This window comes from Microcaecilia unicolor, chromosome 2 (genome assembly GCF_901765095.1).
Source record: "Microcaecilia unicolor chromosome 2, aMicUni1.1, whole genome shotgun sequence".
Classification (NCBI taxonomy): domain Eukaryota; kingdom Metazoa; phylum Chordata; class Amphibia; order Gymnophiona; family Siphonopidae; genus Microcaecilia; species Microcaecilia unicolor.
In genome coordinates, this window is record NC_044032.1 from 656,879,526 (window position 1) to 656,900,687 (window position 21,162).

General features: G+C 42.2%; 2 protein-coding genes across 6 annotated transcripts in view; one reads left to right on the top strand and one right to left on the bottom strand.

The window, feature by feature from the left end:
- The window catches only part of LOC115461744 (fatty acid-binding protein, intestinal-like), a 961,316-nt gene that overhangs the window by 844,825 nt on the left and 95,329 nt on the right, over positions 1–21,162 (top strand). Inside the window, exons 1-2 of one of the 4 annotated variants that reach the window (XM_030191784.1) lie at positions 17,228–17,500; positions 20,664–20,836. The exons of 1 other annotated variant lie outside the window; for it this stretch is intronic. In XM_030191784.1, the coding sequence (XP_030047644.1) occupies positions 17,434–17,500; positions 20,664–20,836 (240 nt within the window). In that variant the 5' untranslated portion in view covers positions 17,228–17,433. Of the gene's footprint in view, positions 1–17,227; positions 17,501–20,663; positions 20,837–21,162 lie in introns of those variants that run through there. 2 more of the 4 variants (XM_030191782.1, XM_030191783.1) reach the window with 2 other exon arrangements.
- LOC115461745 (fatty acid-binding protein, intestinal-like) overlaps positions 1–21,162 on the bottom strand; it is a 228,773-nt gene that overhangs the window by 143,319 nt on the left and 64,292 nt on the right. The gene's annotated exons all lie outside the window — the stretch shown is intronic.

The following is a 21,162-nucleotide window of genomic DNA, read 5'->3' on the forward strand; positions in this document are numbered from 1 at the left end:
GGCCAGAGACCAGCGGTGAACAATGCTTCAGTTGGCAGGGGTTGGGGACCCCCGCCAGCCAACGTATTGGCTACGGCACTGGGTGGGGAGTGGCATGGTGATGGGGGGCAGCAAGGCAGCGGGTCGGCAGCAGGGCTACAGACCAATATGTGCCCCCCCACCCTGGGCTCTGGCCCCCTCCCACTGTGAGGTCTGGCTACGCCACTGCTGCTTGTTTCCAGCTCTGACCAGTATGCTGTTACGTCTGTGCTCATCTTGCCTTCTGGTGGCCAGAATCGGTGGCTGCTGTGGGTCTTCTCCCAGCTTGCTATTCAGAGCTGGAAACGAGGAGAGGAGAGCAGCAGCAGTCTATGTACTTGGGGTTCAGCATCTCCACCTGCAAAATAAAGGAAAATTCAGGAGGGGGCCTGAGCCCACGTTTTGGGAGCCAGTGGTTTACATAAAAAAAACAAAAAAACAAAACTTAAACACAGAGAACAGAACATCAGAGGTATTTTTGCTGCTGATCTTTGGCTCCTTTCCAAGGACGGCAGAATAGATCAGGGTGGGAGCAGTTTTCACTGATAAGATACCTGAACTAAGATAGTATCAAGGAATGTGCTGGTAAACAACGGGCTCTCTCTCCAGACATAGCCAGCTCTGCAATTTGGGTGGGGGGTGGGGGGAGACTTTTACGGTCTGTGCCCTGAGAAAGGCAGGGACAAATCAAACTCGGGTATAAAGTATCACATACCATGTAAAATGAGTTTATCTTGTTGGGCAGACTGGATGGTCCGTTCAGGTCTTTATCTGCCGTCATTTACTATGTTACTATGTTAAATATGACCTACCTGTCAACCAACTGTTTCAGTGGTTACAGTTAACACACGCTATAAAAAAAGTATTATCGATCTAACTTCTTTATCAAAATCACCTGAATTACATGATTTCTGTGTTTCTCTATTTCCCAAAGGTAAATTAATGTCGGCATTTTATAAAGTTCTGAACATATTCCATGTTTCACGTTCCATTGGTATTGAAGATGTTTGGCTTAAGGACCTGGATATACAAATTACTAATATTGATTGGTCTCATTTATGGCTCAAAGTAAATAGGTCAACTCATTCCACCAGCAGGGCAAAATCCCGTTACTTTCTACTACATGGGGCAATTTGGATCCCTATGAAAAAAAGGAAAGTGGGTCTCTCCCCTAACAACTCTTGTTGGCGTTGTACCAAATCCGAAGGTACATTAACCCATATGCTATATATTTCTGTCCAATGATTAGGTTGTTCTGAATGGAAATTTGGAATTACATCCAAGCTCTCAATTGATATAATAATTTTACATTTGGCACATCCTCAGTTAGATGTGCAGAAGTCAGATCACAAGCTTTTTGATATTTTAATCTCCATCGCCCTGCAGATGATTCTAGGCAACTGGAAAAATGCAAACGTGTTAGATGCTTCATTCTGGTGGAACACAGTATGTATGATATCAAAATATGAATTAAAATGTGCTAAAAAACAAATAACCATTCTTTGGACATGGAAACCTTTGGATAGATATTTAAAACAAGATTTGCAATCACATTGACGTTCTATTCATTTGAGTATGTAATATATTTATCTGATGGAACATCGTTTTGTATACAATGTTTTGTTACTTTAAAAAAATTAATAAAAAATTTTGAACTAAAAAGGGGGAGGGTGGGAGGATGTCCATGATGGTTGGGGGTGGGGGGGGGGGGGGGGGGGGGGGTTAGTGCCACATGGTTTGGTAAGGCAGTGTTTTTCATTTGCCTATGCAGTTCTCCTGCTGTGAAAAGGGCTACATTTCCAGAAGCAACACTCAGATGCTAACCTTAAATACAAATATCTACTTTTCCCTCTTTATCACGATTTTCAGTTTTTCTTTCCTTTGTTTATTTATTGTGGATTCTTTAAGCACCTGTGGGAAGAAAATTCAGCGAGTTCTACTTTCTTTCTCGTTTAAATCTGTCCCTAAAACCAGGGAACATTTTAAAGGCGAGAGAGCTGGGAAGTGGTCTTAGCTGTGCCTCTCCTTTCCTCCTGGGTGGGAAGGAACAGGCAGGACCTTTTGAAGGGACAAGGTGAAAGGAGAGCTGATTGCAGGGCAGAGAGGAGTGGCTGCCTGCCATACACTGAGCAGGTCTGCACATGCCAGGGACCTGGAAGCCTTTCTGCCTTCTCCTGGAGCATCTAAGCGGTAGTTACTAAAAAGAACATCACCCTCCCAGAACAGCAGGTACCAGGCTTCCACCTCTGGGTGGGGTCAGTGGGTGGGCACCAGAGCAGGCATTCACTCGGTCCAAGAAAACAAGAAGGCAGATGATCCGCAAAATCCAAAGTGGAAGCAAACAAAAGAGCAGATCACTAGGTGGTATTAATAAGATTTTATTGGAGAAATAATCACCCAACACAGACTGTGTTTCGCCCACAAGCGCTACGTCAGGGCTCTAAAATAACAAACAGTAATAAATGAATCAACAACATATATAACACCACTCATAATGTATATAGAAAAATAAAAAAAGAACTTAAGTAAGAAAGTTAAGAAAAAAATAATTAAGAAAGAAGTACATAGGATACCATGACATGTGCAATAACAAAATCTCAAATAAATACATCTAAATATTCACTACAAAAATACATAATCAAAATTAAAAAATAATAAATACAAATTATATAACCAAAGGAAGACTACTCAATATTAAAACAATAATCCTCCTAGTAAAATGATCACATATTCAAATTATATATCCATAAATATAAAAGACAGCCTAATGACCATATACAAGCGATCATATACTACAACATAGCGCAATAAAAATATCATAACATAGTAACATAGTAGATGACAGCAGAAAAAGACCTGCACGGTCCATCTAGTCTGCCCAAAAAGATAAACTCATATGTGCTACTTCTTGTGTATACCTTACCTTGATTTGTATCTGTCATTTTCAGGACACAGACCGTAGAAGTCTTGCCAGAACTAGCCCCGTTTTCAGGACACAGACCGTAGAAGTCTTGCCCAGAACTAGCCCCACCACCCAAACACCAGCCCCACCTCCCAATCTCGGCTAAGCTTCTGAGGATCCATTCCTTCTGCACAGGATTCCTTTGTGTTTATCCCACGCATGCTTGAATTCCGTTACCGTTTTCATTTCCACCACCTCCCGCGGGAGAGCATTCCAAGTATCTACCACTCTCTCCGTGAAAAAATACTTCCTGACATTTTTCTTGAGTCTGCCCCCCTTCACTCTCATATCATGTCCTCTTGTTCTACCGCCTTCCCATCTCCAGAAAAGGTTCGTTTGCGGATTAATACCTTTCAAATATTTGAACGCCTGTATCATATCACCCCTGTTTCTTCTTTCCTCCAGGGTATACATGTTCAGGTCTGCAAGTCTCTCCTCATATGTCTTGTAACGCAAATCCCATACCATTCTCGTAGCTTTTCTTTGCATCGCTTCCATTTTTTTTTACATCCTTAGCAAGGTACGGCCTCCAGAACTGAACACAATACTCCAGGTGGGGCCTCACCAACGACTTATACAGGGGCATCAACACCTCATCCCTGGGGAAGGACCGAGAGGGACTGGCAAAAGTACACCTGAGAATGAGGTGGATAGAGCGCCGTTCACGGAAGAGAGTGTGTATCAACAACTTGGAAAGCTAAAGGTGGACAAAGCCATGGGGCCAGACGGGATCCACCCCAGAATACTGAGGGAGCTCAGAGAGGTTCTGGCGGGTCCTCTTAAAGACTTGTTTAATAAATCCTTGGAGACGGGAGAGGTTCCGAGGGATTGGAGAACGGCGGAGGTGGTCCCTCTTCACAAAAGTGGGGATAGGGAAGAAGCTGGAAACTACAGGCCGGTAAGCCTCACTTCGGTTATTGGAAAAGTAATGGAAGCCATGCTGAAGGAAAGGATAGTGAATTTCCTGGAAGCCAATAAGTTGCAAGATCCGAGACAACATGGTTTCACCAAAGGGAAATCGTGCCAAACGAATCTCATTGAATTCTTTGACTGGGTGACGGGAGAATTAAATCAAGGACGTGCTATGGACGTCATCTACTTAGATTTCAGCAAGGCTTTTGACACGGTTCCCCACAGGAGGCTCTTAAATAAACTAGACGGCCTGAAGATAGGACCCGAAGTGGTGAACTGGATTAAGAACTGGTTGACGGACAGACGCCAGAGGGTGGTGGTGAATGGAGTTCGCTCGGAGGAGGGAAAGGTGAGTAGTGGAGTGCCTCAGGGATCGGTGTTGGGGCCGATTCTGTTCAATATATTTGTGAGTGACATAGCCGAAGGGTTACAAGGTAAAGTTTACCTTTTTGCGGATGACACCAAGATTTCCAACAGAGTGGACACCCCGGAGGGAGTGGAAAACATGAAAAAAGATCTGAAGAAGCTAGAAGAATGGTCTAACGTTTGGCAATTAAAATTCAATGCAAAGAAATGCAAAGTGATGCACTTAGGGAGTAGAAATCCAAGGGAGACGTATGTGTTAGGCGGGGAGAGTCTGATAGGCACGGACGGGGAGAGGGATCTTGGGGTGATAGTATCTGAGGACCTGAAGGCGGCGAAACAGTGCGACAAGGCGGTGGCCGTAGCTAGAAGATTGCTAGGCTGTATAGAGAGAGGAGTGACCAGCAGAAGAAAGGAGGTTTTAATGCCCCTGTATAAGACGTTGGTGAGGCCCCACCTGGAGTATTGTGCTCAGTTTTGGAGGCCGTATCTTGCGAAGGATGTTAAAAAAATGGAAGCGGTGCAAAGAAAAGCTACGAGGATGGTATGGGATTTACGTTCCAAGACGTATGAAGAGAGGCTTGCTGACCTGAACATGTACACCCTGGAGGAAAGGAGGAACAGGGGTGATATGATACAGACGTTCAAATATTTGAATGGTATTAATCCGCAAACTAATCTTTTCCGGAGATGGGAAGGCGGTAGAACGAGAGGACATGAAATGAGATTGAAGGGGGGCAGACTCAGGAAAGATGTCAGGAAGTATTTTTTCACAGAGAGGGTGGTGAACGCTTGGAATGCCCTCCCGCGGGAGGTGGTGGAGATGAAAACAGTAACGGAGTTCAAACATGCGTGGGATATGCATAGAGGAATCCTGTGCAGAAGGAATAGATCCTCAGAAGCTTAGCTGAAATTGGGTGGCGGAGCAGGTGGGGGAAAGAGGAGGTGGTGGTTGGGAAGCGAGGATAGGGGAGGGCAGACTTATACGGTCTGTACCAGAGCCGGTGCTGGGAGGCGGGACTGGTGGTTGGGAGGCGGGAAATACTGCTGGGCAGACTTATATGGTCTGTGCCCTGAAAAGGACAGGTACAAATTCAATTCAAGGTAAGGTATACACATATGAGTTTGTCTTGGGCAGACTGGATGGACCATGCAGGTCTTTTTCTGCCGTCATCTACTATGTTATGCTGGTCACACCTCTCTCTATACAGCCTAGCAACCTTCTGGCTACGGCCACCGCCTTGTCACACTGTTTCGTCGCCTTCAGATCCTCAGATACTATCACCCCAAGATCCCTCTCCCCGTCCGTAACTATCAGACTCTCCCTGCCTAACACATACTTCTCCCGTGGATTTCTACTCCCTAAGTGCATCACTTTGCATTTCTTCGCATTGAATTTTAATTGCCAAACCTTAGACCATTCTTCTAGTTTCCGCAGATCCTTTTTCATGTTTTCCACTCCCTCCCCGGTGTCCACTCTGTTACAAATCTTAGTATCGTCTGCAAAAAGGCAAACTTTACCTTCTAACCCTTCGGCAATGTCACTCACAAATATATTGAATAGAATCGGTCCCAGCACCGATCCCTGAGGCACTCCACTACTCACCTTCCCCTCCTCCGAGCGAATTCCATTCACCACCACCCTCTGGTTTCTGTCCGTCAACCAGTTCCTAATCCAGTTCATCACTTCAGGTCCTATCTTCAGCCTGTCCAGTTTATTCAAGAGCCTCCTGTGGGGAACCGTGTCAAAAGCTTTGCTGAAATCTAAGTAGATTACGTCCATAGCACGTCCTTGATTCCATTCTCCAGTCACCCAGTCAAAGAATTCAATGAGATTCGTTTGACACGATTTCCCTTTGGTAAAACCATGTTGTTTCGGATCTTGCAACTTATTGGCTTCCAGGAAATTCACTATCCTGTCCTTTAGCATCGCTTCCATTACTTTTCCAATAACCAAAGTGAGGCTTACCGGCCTGTAGTTTCCAGCTTCTTCCCTATCACCACTTTTGTGAAGAGGGACCATTTCCGCCGTTCTCCAATCGCACGGAACCTCTCCCGTCTCCAAGGATTTATTAAACAAATCTTTAAGAGGACCAACCAGAATCTCTCTGAGCTCCCTCAGTATCCTGGGGTGGATCCCGTCCGGTCCCATGGCTTTGTCCACCTTAGGTTTCCTAGTTGTTCATACACACTCTCTTCCGTGAACGGTGCTAAATCCACTCCACTCTCACATGTACTTTTGTCAGTCCATCTCGGTCCTTCTCCAGGATTTTCCTAAGTGAAAACAGAACAAAAGTATCTATTTAGCAAATTTGCCTTTTCTTCATCATTTTCTACAAAGCGGTTCGCAGCATCTTTCAGTCTCACAATTCCCTTTTTAGTCATTTTCCTTTCACTAATATACCTGAAGAAATTTTTGTCACCCCTCCTTACCTTTCTAGCCATTTGTTCTTCCGCACGCGCTTTTGCCAGACGTATCTTGGCTTCCTTCAGTTTCATCCGGTATTCCTCTCCATGTTCCTCTTTTTGAGTTTTTCTGTATTTCTGGAACGCCAACTCTTTAGCCTTTATTTTCTCAGCCACTTGCTTGGAGAACCATATCGGTTTCCTTTTTCTCTTGCTTTTATTTACTCTCCTTACATAGAGGTTTGTGGCCCTATTAATAGTTTCTTTCAGCCTGGACCACTGCCCTTCTACTTCTCGTACGTCCTCCCAGCCCATCAGCTCCTTCCTCAGGTATTCCCCCATTTTACTAAAGTCAGCACACTTGAAGTCCAGGACTTTCAGTTTTGAGTGGCCACCCTCCTCTTCAGCCGTCATATCAAACCAAACCGTTTCATGGTCACTGCTGCCTAGGTGGGCACCCACTCGGACATTTGATACACTATCCCCATTTGTGAGTACCAGTTCTAGCGTCGCTCCCTCCCTTGTGGGTTCCGTCACCATTTGTGTGAGCAAAGCACTTTGAAAAGCATTCACGATCTCTCTACTTCTTTCCGATTCTGCAGATGGAACCTTCCAATCTACATCCGGCAGATTGAAATCTCCCAACAACAGCACCTCTCTTTTCTTCCCCAACTTTTGAATGTCAGCGATCAGATCTTTATCTAGTTCCTCCAATTGTGTCAGGGGTCTGTAGACAACACCCACGTGGACAGAGGTTCTATCCTCTCTTTTTAAGGTGATCCATATCACTTCTTCCTTTCCCCAGTTTCCTGTCATTTCAGTTGCTGTGATATCATCTCTCACATACAGAGCTACTCCTCCACCTTTACGTCCCTCTCTATCCTTCCTAAAAAGATTATAGCCTGGTATGTTTGCATCCCATTCATGGGAACCATGGAGCCATGTCTCTGTGACTGCAACTATGTCCAAGTCTGCCTCCAACATCAGGGCTTGAAGGTCATGAACTTTATTGCTTAGACTGCGAGCATTTGTGGTCATCGCTTTCCATCTACATTTCCTAGTATGTGTTTCGGTTTTAGTGATTTGGGGGTGTCTTTTCTCTTTGGGTACCGTCATATCTTTTTGTTCCACCTTCCTTGCTTTTTCTTTTTCTTCCGCCTCAGTTTTATTTTCAGGAACTTCACAGTGCTGTAGTGGAGCAAAAGAATTCTGTAGGGGCAACACTTGTGAGGTGGGATGCTTCTGTGTCACATAACGAAGCCTGCCTGAGCCTACTGTGAACCATCTATTCTTAGGTGGTATTATCCTTTGAGGCAGTGGTGAGAATTTGGTATGATTCTGTGCAGTATGATTTTGTGCAGTCCTAGAAGTTGCTTTAAGTGCATTTAATTCCTGCTTTACTTTGCTGAGCTCCTATTTTAAACTAGCGAGCTGAAGACAGATAGGACAAGCTTTAAGTCTCCAGATGCTTGGTCTTGAAACTAAAGCACCACAATTATTACAGAGAATAAAAGTCATCTTGATTTGTTGAAAAGGGTATGAACAGGTGTACTATGATGGGGTTGTAATTAGGGTGGGGTTAATTTATGATACATAGTATATTTGGGAAAGCTATATAGGAAGTGTCAGTCTCGGGGTGGGTGGGCTTAAGCTTAAGACCTATGGAATGTGTTTGCTGTAACCTATCTCTAGAACAGCATTGAAATGCCCAGAGCCACAACTGTAAGGTAGGGGTAATCAGAAAATAGTCTTATCTGAGAGCTCCCAAATCCGTCCAGCTTCTGTGCAGAGACAAAAACCAGGTGGAGAGAGAAGCGCCACCTGTGCTATGCAATTACCTTACAACAAAAGCAGATAGGGGAGGGGAGGGGCTCCACACACTATGGAAGCAGAAGAAAAAAAAAACGCAAGAGAAACTACTTTTGATTTTAAAGTACTTGTTAAATCCAGTTCTCAGATTATCAACTATCAAATACAAATAGCCAATAAGCAGTTTTAAAATCTGTTACATAGAATACAGATATCAATTAGAAATTAGAAATAGCCACTAAGCAGTTAGTTAGGAAACACAGATTATGAGATCACAAGTTTAGCTGAGCAGATAAAGTAGGTTTTGTTTGTTTTTTTGGACATTTTTCTAAACTAGTATAGAAGACAGTAACGTTGACCAGGGGGAGGATCCAAGATGGCTGCACGCAGTTAGAAGCGTGGCTGTCCTCGTTTTCCTAAACTTCGTTATGCCGAAAAGAAGAGGAAAGGCAGCGGGTCGGGCTTCCCCAATGCCTACCCCCTTACCTGTGGGTCCTATTGATCGCTTTTTGAGGACACCAACCCAAGGAGAAATGCTCGGGAGCGGTCCCGTAGGAGACGCCGGCTTAGTGGATGAGTTTTCGGCGTCTCCCGGGCTAGAGGTCACGCTGAGCCCCGAAGCAAGAGCTCCGCCCCCGCAGCCAGCTCGGACAAGTTCCCCCTTTGAAGCGAGCAATCAGACGCCGGAGAGCAGTACTGATTTTGCTTCGAGTCAAGCCCACAGCGAACAACTCCAAAGGGAGCCAGGAGAACAGTTAGTTCTCCTGGATGGAAGAACTCCGACGATTTCTGGACCGGGACAAATGGAAGCAGGTATTGGGTCAAAAACTGAGTTGCTTGAAATGCATTTGCCAGTGTTAGAGAAACCCTCAGTGGTGACTCTGGACTCTTTATGGGACCTGGTCTCGCAGATGACTCAATCACAATTCCTGCAAATGAATGCTTTAACTAAAAAAGTAAATGAAGTGGAAAAGAAAGTAGAAAAAATGGACACAAAAATTAAAATGGAAGAGAAGGTCTTGAAGTTAGAGACTAGTCAAACAGTTATGATGAAAGATATTATAAATACTAAGAAAAAATGGAAAATTATGAAAATTATATTCGAAGCTATAATTTAAGATTTATTAATTTTCCAAAACTAAGGATGATAAAACCTCTAGAAATGCTTCATCGTTACTTTAAAGACATTTTAGAGATACCAGAAGTTAACTTTTCCCCATTAACCCAAGTCGATTATATACCATCCAGGGGACAAGAAAAAACGCAACAATAGGATCCATTGAATCGTATAGAATTCTTAGAAACATCAGACTCTGAACAAGCAAACGCCGCAACTTTGGTTGCTACAGTTGCATTACTTCCCGATAAACAATGGATGTTTAAAATGTTTTGTAAACACAAAGATAAAATGTTTTGGGGATTTAAGATTTCTTTGTTTCCTGATGTGTCTAAGGAGACACAAAGTAAACGAAAGCAGTTTTTGTTATTGAAGTCAGAAGTATTGAGATTGGGCGCAACGTTTTTTCTTCGTTTCCCGTGCAAATGCATAATATGCGGCGGGGCCGGGCTCTGGAACAAACGTGAGCCCTTGAGCTGCTGCCGAGGAGCGACAGCAGCAGGCAAAACCCACCAACCAACACTGGGCAAGCACACCGGCAGGGACTGCAGGCACTGCCCAGCGAACCGGAACACATGGACTGGAATCTCCCGGACTGGAGGACACAGGACTGGAACACCGGACTGGAGCACACCGGACTGGTCCACACAGCTTCACCTGCACTTAGCTACTAAGCCTCCCAGGAGTTGAGCTCCTGGGTTCGAGTAGCCGGCAGGGCTTACTGGATACCGGATGACACAGGAACCAGGACTGGAAACAGAAGTGCTCCTAAACCTAAACTGATCTACTTGCTCCCAAGCCCTAAACCAGCAGGAGTGTTCCTAACAGTAAACTGACAAAAGGACTTCCTAAGCCCTATACTAAACAGGAGCTCCTAAGCCCTGCTCAAGAAAGGGACTTCCTAAGCCCTAAGCTAACAGAGCAGGGAACTAAACACAAAGCTAACACAGGTGCTACTAAGCACCAAGCTACAAGCAGAGCTCTACACTAACAAGCTAAACACAAAACTAACCAGCTACCTAAGCACTGCTCTAGCAAGCTAGATACAACTAACAAGGTGCTTCCTAAGCACTACTCTGGCAAGCAACCAGAAGAGCTCCTAGCACTAAAAGGGAAGACAGGGGAGCCACAAGGAAAAAGAAGGGAAGCTAACACATAAGCCAAAAGTGATTCTAAATCACCAAACACCAACAGCAAAGACTGCAATGCTCCTAATAGCACAAACACCAGAAGTACTTCTAACAGCAAACTCTGCAGTGTTTCTAACAACACCAAACCCTGAAGTACTTCTATCAGCAACAGAGCTTCCAAAGCCCTACACACAGCAATGCTTCCAAAACCAAGAGGGAAAAGCAGGGGAACCATAAGGGAAAAGCAGGAAAGCTAAACACACAGTCACCAGTGCACACTGCACTAACTCTAACCTGGCACTTAACAAGAGCAAGCAGGGAAACTAGACACAAAGTCAGAAGTGCACACTGCACCACCCTACCTAAAGCAAACACCACTGTTGCAAAGGCTCTGAAGGAAACACCACCACTTCCTTATCAAGGCCCTCCCTGATGATGTCACACTCCCTAGACCTAGGCAAAAGCACACTGACCCAGAGAGGCCCAACCCACACCAATGCAACACTGTGAAGCACTTGAAGCCAGTACACCCAAAGAGAGGTAGAGCTAACTCAGTCCACCCACACAGCTGTAGTAAAGTAAAACAATTAACCCCATGCTGCTGGAAGCTGCCAGCACAGAGAAACAGAAGCCAGCTAAGAAGCTGACCCCCAGGAAAGAGGTAAGTTTGAGAGGGGTTCTGACCCCAATCATAACAATATGTTATAACTCTGTTAAATATGTTTTTGTTGACCCAATGCAACTAACAACCTTTGTAACATCTAGAAGAGTTGAAGGAGTGAAATAGAATTAACCTTGGTGAGAATGCTCCTAACTGCTATATTCCCTAAAAAAAATGTTTTTCTTTTCTCCTCAAATTGACCTGGACCTCCCTATTTTAAGTGGACTTGAGTGTAAAATTTCATGATTTTGTTATTGATTATTGTACTTAATATGCTAAAACTTTTCTTTCTTCAAGTGTAACTTCTTGAAATAATATAAATTCTAATAAAAATAAAATTAAAAAAAAAAGAAGACAGTAACGTTATCCATAAATATACAGGACAGCCTAATAAACATATACAAGCGATCATATACTACAGCATAACGCAATAAAAGTATCACAATTTAAACAAATTTTAAAAATAATAAAAGATGTTGGACATTCTTTTAATCTAATATAGAAGACAGTGACATGAGAGGAAAAATAATTAATCTAAAAGTATGAAAAAGTATATAATGTACTGTATAATGACTCACTTCAGTTGCTGTAATATCAAACAAAGCAAAAGCATATAAACAGCAGGGCAGCTTCTTCCCAAGCAATATCTAAAAAGTAAAATAAAATCAAACAAACTGCTTGAATAAAAATAAATAAAAAAACAGAAAAAATATGACTAAAAACCAAAATGAAAAATACAAAATGATGATTAAAGCCATAAACTAAGAAAAAGAAACAAAAGAAAATATAATAAATGTGACAAACGCATATTTTATTTTTGTTTTATTTTTGTTACATTTGTACCCCGCGCTTTCCCACTCATGGCAGGCTCAATGCGGCAGGCAATGGAGGGTTAAGTGACTTGCCCAGAGTCACAAGGAGCTGCCTGTGTTGGGAATCTCATAGGGTCCACCAACAATACCAGCATATCATTTATATAGGAAGCACGGAAACGCCAATACTATTGGTGAATATGTGCAATGAAATTCAAAGTAATAAATAACTGAACAACTTGAATACGCTGTTAAAACTTCATAGATTAACCAGCATATATATAGACAGCACAGTTACTAAACAGCATAAGACCACTGTTAAAACCTCATAGGGTGACCCTCAGAAATGGCATACCAAACGTATAGAGAGCACACGGCTCGAAAATTGTTGAGTACAACTATAGTTTAGTGCAGGTAAACATAGAAGGGGGGGTCCTTATTAAAACTAGTGGTGTAATCTGTAGTTAAGCATACATACCCCTATATACTCCACTTCTGAGCCAAACGTTATACATGAACCGTGCATAATAATAAAAACACTGCTACTTACTGCGCTCAAAATCGGGACATCATATGATCAAAAAGATCTTCTATAGTAAAAAAAAAACGGAAGTGAGCAATGACTTCCTTTATATTAGTACAGATGTCAAAGGTCAGACTTTCAATGCTGAGATACCCGGAAGTGAACAATGACTTCCTTTATGCTGGTGTCAAAGGTCAGAGAAGAAGAGAAATAAAATAAATAAATAAATTTGAGCCTTTAAACTAAAATGAATGAATCACAGCAAAGCATCAGAAAGCATAGCACTCATTTATAAAGATGGTTCATGTCACTAAAAACATTTCAAAAACTGCTCCTCCAATGAATGGGATATCACAACGAGAGATTGTAAGCTCTTCTGAGCAGGAACTGTCTTCCCGTGTCAGGCGTTCAGCGCTGCGTGAGTCTGGCTGTGCTACACAAATGCCAATAACAATAATAATAAAAAAAATAATAAAAATAATATTTGAAAGAAACTAAAACTCAATCACAATAAAGAAAATATAATAAAGAACAATACTAGATAACATTGCCCCAATTCAAACCAGAACCTCACACAGGAAGAAATCAACACCATGGTTCACCGAAGAACTGAAAAAACTCAAAACACAAGTTAGAAGGTTAGAACGTGCGTGGAACAAAAAGAAAGATGACCCAATACTTAACGCCTGGAAACAACTTCAAAGAAAATACAAGTACACTATAAGGCAAACTAAAAGATTATTTTATAAAAATGAAATTGGACCGAACTACAAGGACACACACAAACTCTTCCAACTCGTGAACAAATTACTAGATACCACACCAATCACAACCAACAACAAAGACACACTAGGAGCAGACAATTTCGTGAAATACTTCAATGAGAAAATCATACAACTGAGATTCAAAATGCCAGCCAGCACCACCGATTACGCCACACTCCTTGACTGTCTAGATCCAGACCCAGGTGTATGCCCAGCAGACAGAACCTGGACCAACTTCGAGATAATATTGGAGGATCTTATCTTCCAAACACTCAAAAGATTTGCCAAATCTCATTGCAAATTAGATGTATGCCCAAATAACCTTATGGCATCCGCCCCTCATCAATTTATAATAGACCTCACAAATCATATAAACTATATGCTACAAAGTGGACTCTTCCCGAAGGAAAAGGGAAACATTCTACTCACTCCTATACCCAAAGACGCAAAAAAGAGTGCCAGTGAACTAACCAACTACAGACCAGTAGCATCCATACCCTTAATAACCAAACTAACGGAAGGAATGATAACAAAACAACTCACAAACTACTTAAACAAATTCTCAATACTACACGACTCCCAGTCAGGATTTCGGTCTAACCACAGCACGGAAACAGTACTAGTTATGCTCATGAATAAATTTAAACAAATGATTGCAACTGCCAAGAATATACTACTGCTACAATTTGACATGTCTAGCACATGTCTAGCACCTTCAATATGGTTGATCATGGAATACTATTACATATCCTCGACTATTTCGGAATTGGAGGAAATGCTCACAACTGGTTCAAAGGATTCCTAACCTTACGATCATACCAAGTGACATCCAACTCGAATACATCAGCTACATGGATACCTGAATGCGGAGTTCCACAGGGATCCCCCCTCTCACCGACTCTATTCAACCCTAATGATGATACCCTTGGCGAAACTACTATCAAACCAAAACCTTAACCCATACATATACGCAGACGACGTAACGATCTACATTCCATTTAAACAAGATCTAAAGGAAATTTCCAGTGACGTCAACCAAAGCCTACATATCATGCACACATGAGCGGACGCATTCAAGCTGAAACTCAATGCAGAAAAAACACAATGCCTAATACTCACCTCAAAACACAATATGAATAAATTCACCACCATTAACACACCAAAACTGAATCTTCCAATTTCGGACACCCTAAAAATTCTTGGAGTTACCATCGATCGACACCTAACACTTGAGAATCATGCAAGGAACACAACCAAAAAGATGTTCCATTCAATGTGGAAATTAAAAAGAGTAAGACCTTTCTTCCCAAAAACCGTCTTCCGAAACCTGGTACAATCAATGGTACTCAGCCACCTAGATTACTGCAATGCACTCTACGCTGGATGCAAAGAACAAATAATCAAGAAACTTCAGACAGCTCAGAACACTGCAGCTAGACTCATATTCGGTAAAACAAAATACGAAAGCGCTAAACCCCTACGAAAAAAGATGCACTGGCTCCCTCTCAAAGAATGTATTTCGTTCAAATTATGCACCCTAGTTCATAAAATTATTCATGGAGACGCACCAGCCTACATATCAGACCTGATAGACCTACCACCCAGGAATGCTAAAACATCATCCCGCACATTCCTTAACCTTCACCCCCCAAACTGTAAAGGTCTCAAATACAAACTAATGCATGCGTCAACCTTTTCCTACCTGAGCACACAATTCTGGAGGAGTGGCCTAGTGGTTAGGGTGCTGGACTTTGGTCCTGGGGAACTGAGTTCAATTCCCACTTCAGGCACAGGCAGCTCCTTGTGACTCTGGGCAAGTCACTTAACCCTCCATTGCCCCATGTAAGCCGCATTGAGCCTGCCATGAGTGGGGAAAGTGCGGGGTACAAATGTAACAAAAAAAAAATTCTGGAATGCGCTGCCGCAAAATTTAAAAACGACCTATGAACTAGCTAACTTCCGAATTCTACTGAAGACTCATCTCTTTAACAAGACATACAACAATGATCAACCAATATGAATTCCTTGTACACATATCCAGAACTGCCTCCACAATATCTACTTGCCAAAATATTAACTTGTTTTTTCATTGCCATGCTACCCAAGATCCTTTTGCTATTACTAAATGTATATTTTCTTATATAATTCTGATATATTTCCTATATATTTCTTACTATGTTTGGTTGTAAAATTACTATCATGCTCTATCATTATCATGTTACCCAAAACCCTTCTGTCATCACTAAATGTATAGCTTAACATGTATTTCCACTAATCATGATGTATTGTAAGCCACATTGAGCCTACAAAGAGATGGGAAAATGTGGGATACAAATGCAACAAATAAATAAATAAATAAAATAATAAACCATGACAAATTAAAAATAAAAAGTAAAACATAAATATGAGTGTGTAAACTTTGGGAAAGAAGTAGTAATAAAAAATATTTTTCAAAAAATATTATTTAAATTTATAAAAACATTCCTTATAAAAACCACCCATACTGGGATATTGACAGAAACACTGATAGATCTGTTTCCATGTTTAGACCTGCTGGATGTAACGTAGCAAGATCAAAAATTAATTGTTGTTCTTTACGCAGCAACTGAGTGTCTATCAGTCCTCCTCTCCAAGTTCGATTTTCAGTGCTGATGTACTAACTTCATAGAATGTTCTATGTTCCTCTTAAGTGCACTCTTATGCTCAATAATTCTAACATTAAGTCTTCTTTTTGTTTTCCCTATGTATGCCAGTCTGCACGGACATAGGGCTGCATACACGACATTGTCAGTCTTACAGTTAGAAAAATGCCCGAGTTCATACTTTTTCCCTGAAGATGGTAATGTCCCATGGGCAATTTTTTGACTTGCTGTATGTTGTGAAACAGTGCTGATGGTACTAACATGTCTTTTAAATTTCTTTCACTTTTATAGGCAACAAGAAAGTCTTTACCTTGAAACGGTGTTAAGTTCCGAGTCATATGCCAGTATTTTCTCAATATTTGAACAATAGATTTCGACATATGTGTGAAGGGCAGTGTGCAAACTATTTTCTCATTCTTATTTTTCCTGTTAGATGGATGTAGGAGCTCAGATCTTGGGACCCCAATAGCTCTCTGATACCCTTTTTCTATAGAGGTTTTAGGATATCCCTCATTTGAAAAAACGATTCCACATATCTCCTGATCTCAGATGGAATGTACGCTCACCTGCACAGGCGTTTCAAGCGTAGAACCTGACTATATGGCAGGTTATCCTTAAGGGGTCTACTATGACAGCTAGTGTAATTTAAAAATTTATTGACATCAGTTGGTTTTCTATAGATATCTGTTACAAACTTATTATTTTTCATAATAATATTAATGTCCAAAAAAGGCACTGATTTGTTGCTATAATTCATTTGGAATTGAAGATTATTGTCAAGAGTATTGAGCCATTGTTTATTTATTGGAGATTCATTAAGCACCTGTAAGAAGAAAATTCAGCCAGTTCTACTTTCTTTCTCGTTTAAATCTGTCCCTAAAACCAGGGAACATTTTAAAGGCGAGAGAGCTGGGAAGTGGTCTTAGCTGTGCCTCTCCTTTCCTCCTGGGTGGGAAGGAACAGGCAGGACCTTTTGAAGGGACAAGGTGAAAGGAGAGCTGATTGCAGGGCAGAGAGGAGTGACTGCCTGCCATACACTGAGCATGCCAGGTACCTGGAAGCCTTTCTGCCCTCTCTGGGAGCATCTAAGCTGTAGTTACTAAAAATAACATCACCCTCCCAGAACAGCAGGTACCAGGCTTCCAGCTCTGGGTGGGGTCAGTGGTTGGGCACCAGAGCAGATAACCTGACCCTGAGCTTTAGCCAGCCACCTCAGCAGCTTAATTGAAGCTCAGATAACTGAGTGTATAAATTGCAGCTGAGCAGGGACTCCATCTCAGGTTGAGCCCAGCTTCTTCTCACTCACTCTCCAGCATGGATTTTGTTGGGACCTGGAAGTTGGATCGCAGTGAGAACTATGAGAAGTTATTGGAAAAGATGGGTGAGCTGGATCTAGTCTACTCAGTGCAGAATAAGAAATGAAACGTATCTCTTGTTTGCAGGGCTGGTGCATGCTTTGTAGGGGATGATGGGCTTCCTTTATCCCACAGCCTCGCAGAGGGAATTTGATTAAATGTGGTAACAACTTCCTCCTTTGGAGTGACAGCACCAGTGGGTATTTTCTGCATCTCTGACACCTCATTCCAGGGAATTAGAAGCAGACGGGGTGCAGCTGTGGTTCTGAGGGCCAGTTTCCATTCTTTGAGTATGTGTTCATTTTTTCTTTTTTTCCAATTACGTTCCATTTTTCTGGTTTGTGACTTTAGGGACTTAAGTTTTTCATTGTACCAAGGTGTAGAATTATACCTTTTTTTCGCTTTGCTTTTTAAAGGAGCTAGTTCATCTAATATACTGTTGCATCTTTTGTCCCACTCAGCAAGGAAGTAAGTAGATTCCGTGTTAATTGACCACTCGTCATATAATCTAATCCAGAACTCCGTAGGATCTATTCGACCTCTTGTGGTAATGGTTGTATGTTGTTGGGTACGAAGAGGGCCTTTCTTCAGCCATAGTATTGATAAATTAAGTTTAAAGTGGTCGGACCATGGGACTTCAGACCAGTATTCATCTATTATTTTAAAATTTCATTCTGATATCTTTCTGAGAGAACAGAAATCCAAAGTATGTCCTTTGGTGTGAGTGGGTCCACAATTTGGCCATGAAAAATCCCAAGAAAGAAAAAAATCCTTGCACTCTTGATTTGAAGAAGATTTCAAGATGTAAGTTAATTTCACCCAAGATAAGTAAATTGTAGTTAGATACACTCATATTAGAAATAAAATCAGAGAAGATGGAGAAAGATTCATTCCAGTTTCCAGAAGGCCTATAAAACAGTATGCAGGTCAAATAAGTATTGCCATACTGGGAAAGATCAAAGGTCCATTGAGCCCAGCATCCTGTTTCCAACAGTGGCTAATCTAGGTCACAAATACCCGGCAAGATCCCAAAAATGTACAAAACATTTTATACTGCTTATCCCAGAAATAGTGGATTTTCCCCAAGTCCATTTAATAACGGTCAATGGACTTTTCCTTTAGGAAGCCATCCAAACCTTTTTTATACTCCGCTAAGCTAACCGCCTTTACCACATTCTCTGGCAACGAATTCCAGAGTTTAATTACACGTTGAGTGAAGAAACATTTTCTCCGATTCGTTTTAAGTTTACTGTCAGGGGTGTTTCAATGGCGGAATTAGGGCATGTCTAACTCTTGGACTAAAACTAAGACGTTTTCAGAATGAATAAGGCAGAAAAAGGTGCCCTAAATGACCACTGGAGGGACCAAATGATCAAGTAGGGTTTTTTCTTGGATCCTTATCGATGCAATTTCAAGTTTGGATGTTATTACTTCAATAGTTTCAATCAAGAAATTGGAGTGATAAATTAAAGATATACCTCCTCCTTTTTTATCCTTCCTGGTCCAATGTGAGATTTTGTAATCCAGAGGGCATAAATCTAATAGGATTGGGTCTTTATGGTTGCGGAGGCAAGTCTCAGTGATGATGATTAAATCAAGATTATCCGTAGCTATCCAGTCTGAGATAATTATTGCTTTGTTGACAACGGACCTGGCATTGATGTAACCTATTTTAATATTTTGGAAGGAAGTTTCCAAGTTGGGAAAGGTGACAATTTTAGAAAGAGTTCAATCCTTAACAGGGACTGATTTATTAGAGCCCTCCTTTTGAAACCGCAAATGCTGGCCATATTTGATATTTTTCAGTCGCCTGTGCAGAACCGTGTCAAAGGCTTTGCTGAAATCCAAGTATACCACATCAAGCGCCCCTCCCACGTCCAATTGTTTGGTCACCCAGTCGAAGAAGACAGTCAGAATCGTCTGACACAACCTGCCACTAGTGAAGCCATGCTGCCCGTAGCTCAAGAAACCTCACAATCCTCCTCTTTATTTATTTATTTGTTGTATTTGTACCCCACATTTTGCCACCTATTTGCAGGCTCAATGTGGCTTACATAGTACCGTCAAAGGCGTTTGCCCAGTCGGCGGATAACAAATACAAAGTTGTATAGTGATTGTATGAGGTATAAGTGGAGGGTCGGAATGGATGAAGATTGCGTGTTGTCCTGTTCGATCATAGTCATGCTGTGTTGGTAGGTGAAGAGGGTTACGTGGGGTCGTTGGGGTAGGCCTTTTTGAAGAGGTTGGTTTTTAGTGATTTTCTGAAGTGGTCGTGGATTGTTTTCACAGCTTTTGGGAGCCCATTCCATAGTTGTGCACTTATGTAGGAGAAGCCGGCTGCGTAAGTTGTTTTGTATTTCAGCCCTTTGCAATTTGGGTAGTGTAGGTTTATGTAGGATCTTGATGATCTGACTTTGTTTCTTATTGGTAAGTCTATGAGGTCTGTCATGTATTTAGAAGCGTTTCCATTAGCTTACTCACCACCGAGGTCAAACTGACAGGTCTGTAATTCCCAACCTCCTCCTTATTTCCACTCTTGTTCAAAGGAACCACATCCGCCCTTCTCCAGTTCGCTGGGACCACTTCAGTTTCTAAGGAGGTATTGAAGAGGTCCATCAGCGGAGCCAACAGAACTTCTCCGAGTTCCTTAAGCACCCTTGGGTGTATCCCATCAGGAACACAGTCCTCCGTAAACGGGTCTTGGTCTACTATACATCCATCCCCTTTAGCCTTTGTTTTCTTCAGCCCTACCCCTGGTCTTTCATTCGTGAACACAGAGCTAAAATGTTAAGCAGTTCAGCTTTATCCTTATCTTCCACGTATTTCTCTCCCTCAGCTTTGAGCTTCACAATGCTATTACGGCACTTCCTCTTGTCAGTTACATATCTGAAAAAGGTCTTGTCCCCCAATTTTAAAGTATTAGCTATCTTTTCCTCCATTTGCCGCTTTGTTTTCCTGATAGCTTTTCCAGCTTCTCTTCGCTTATTTAGGTATGAGGTTGGCAGAAATCCAGGACTGGAATGGATAACTTGGCAGCTCCCTCCCCGTGGGCTCTCCCCAGCCTGAGTGGGTGGGGTGGGGGGTGGGGTGGGGGGGAAGGCAGAGGCACTTGCCTCCTGCACATCCATATGGAAGAATTTTTTTCCCCCTCCCACTGACCTAAGTAAAAACCCTGTTCTCTTTTTGCAGGTGTGGATGAGGAGAAGAGGAAATTAGCAGCTCACGACAACATGAAGCTCAAAATCAAGCAGAATGGAAAGCAATTCAGTGTCCATGAATCGAGCGTTTTCCGTACCATAGATATCAATTTCACAGTCACCGAGTTACTTCAGTATAGCCTGGCTGATGGCTTAGAGCTGGTGGTAAGAGGGGTCCTGTTCAGGGAAGGCAAATCTAATACCTTGTCCTGAGGAGAATGGGGTGAATCTAACAGACAGCACTACCTTACCACAGAATAACACTGCTGTGGTATCTACACATGACACAACACCTGCTGCTTTTGGGAGCTGATAGCATGTCTTGCTTTGAATGCTTTAGGTTTTCTGGCAAATCAATACAGATTTTAATTGTTTACCTGCCAACCGAGGTTTCCTTCTATGAACTATCATCTCGGAGGGCCTTGAATGCCCTTCAGACTGTTCAGGAGCCTTTGTAAATGGCAATTGTATAGTGGGTGGAAGAACAGAGC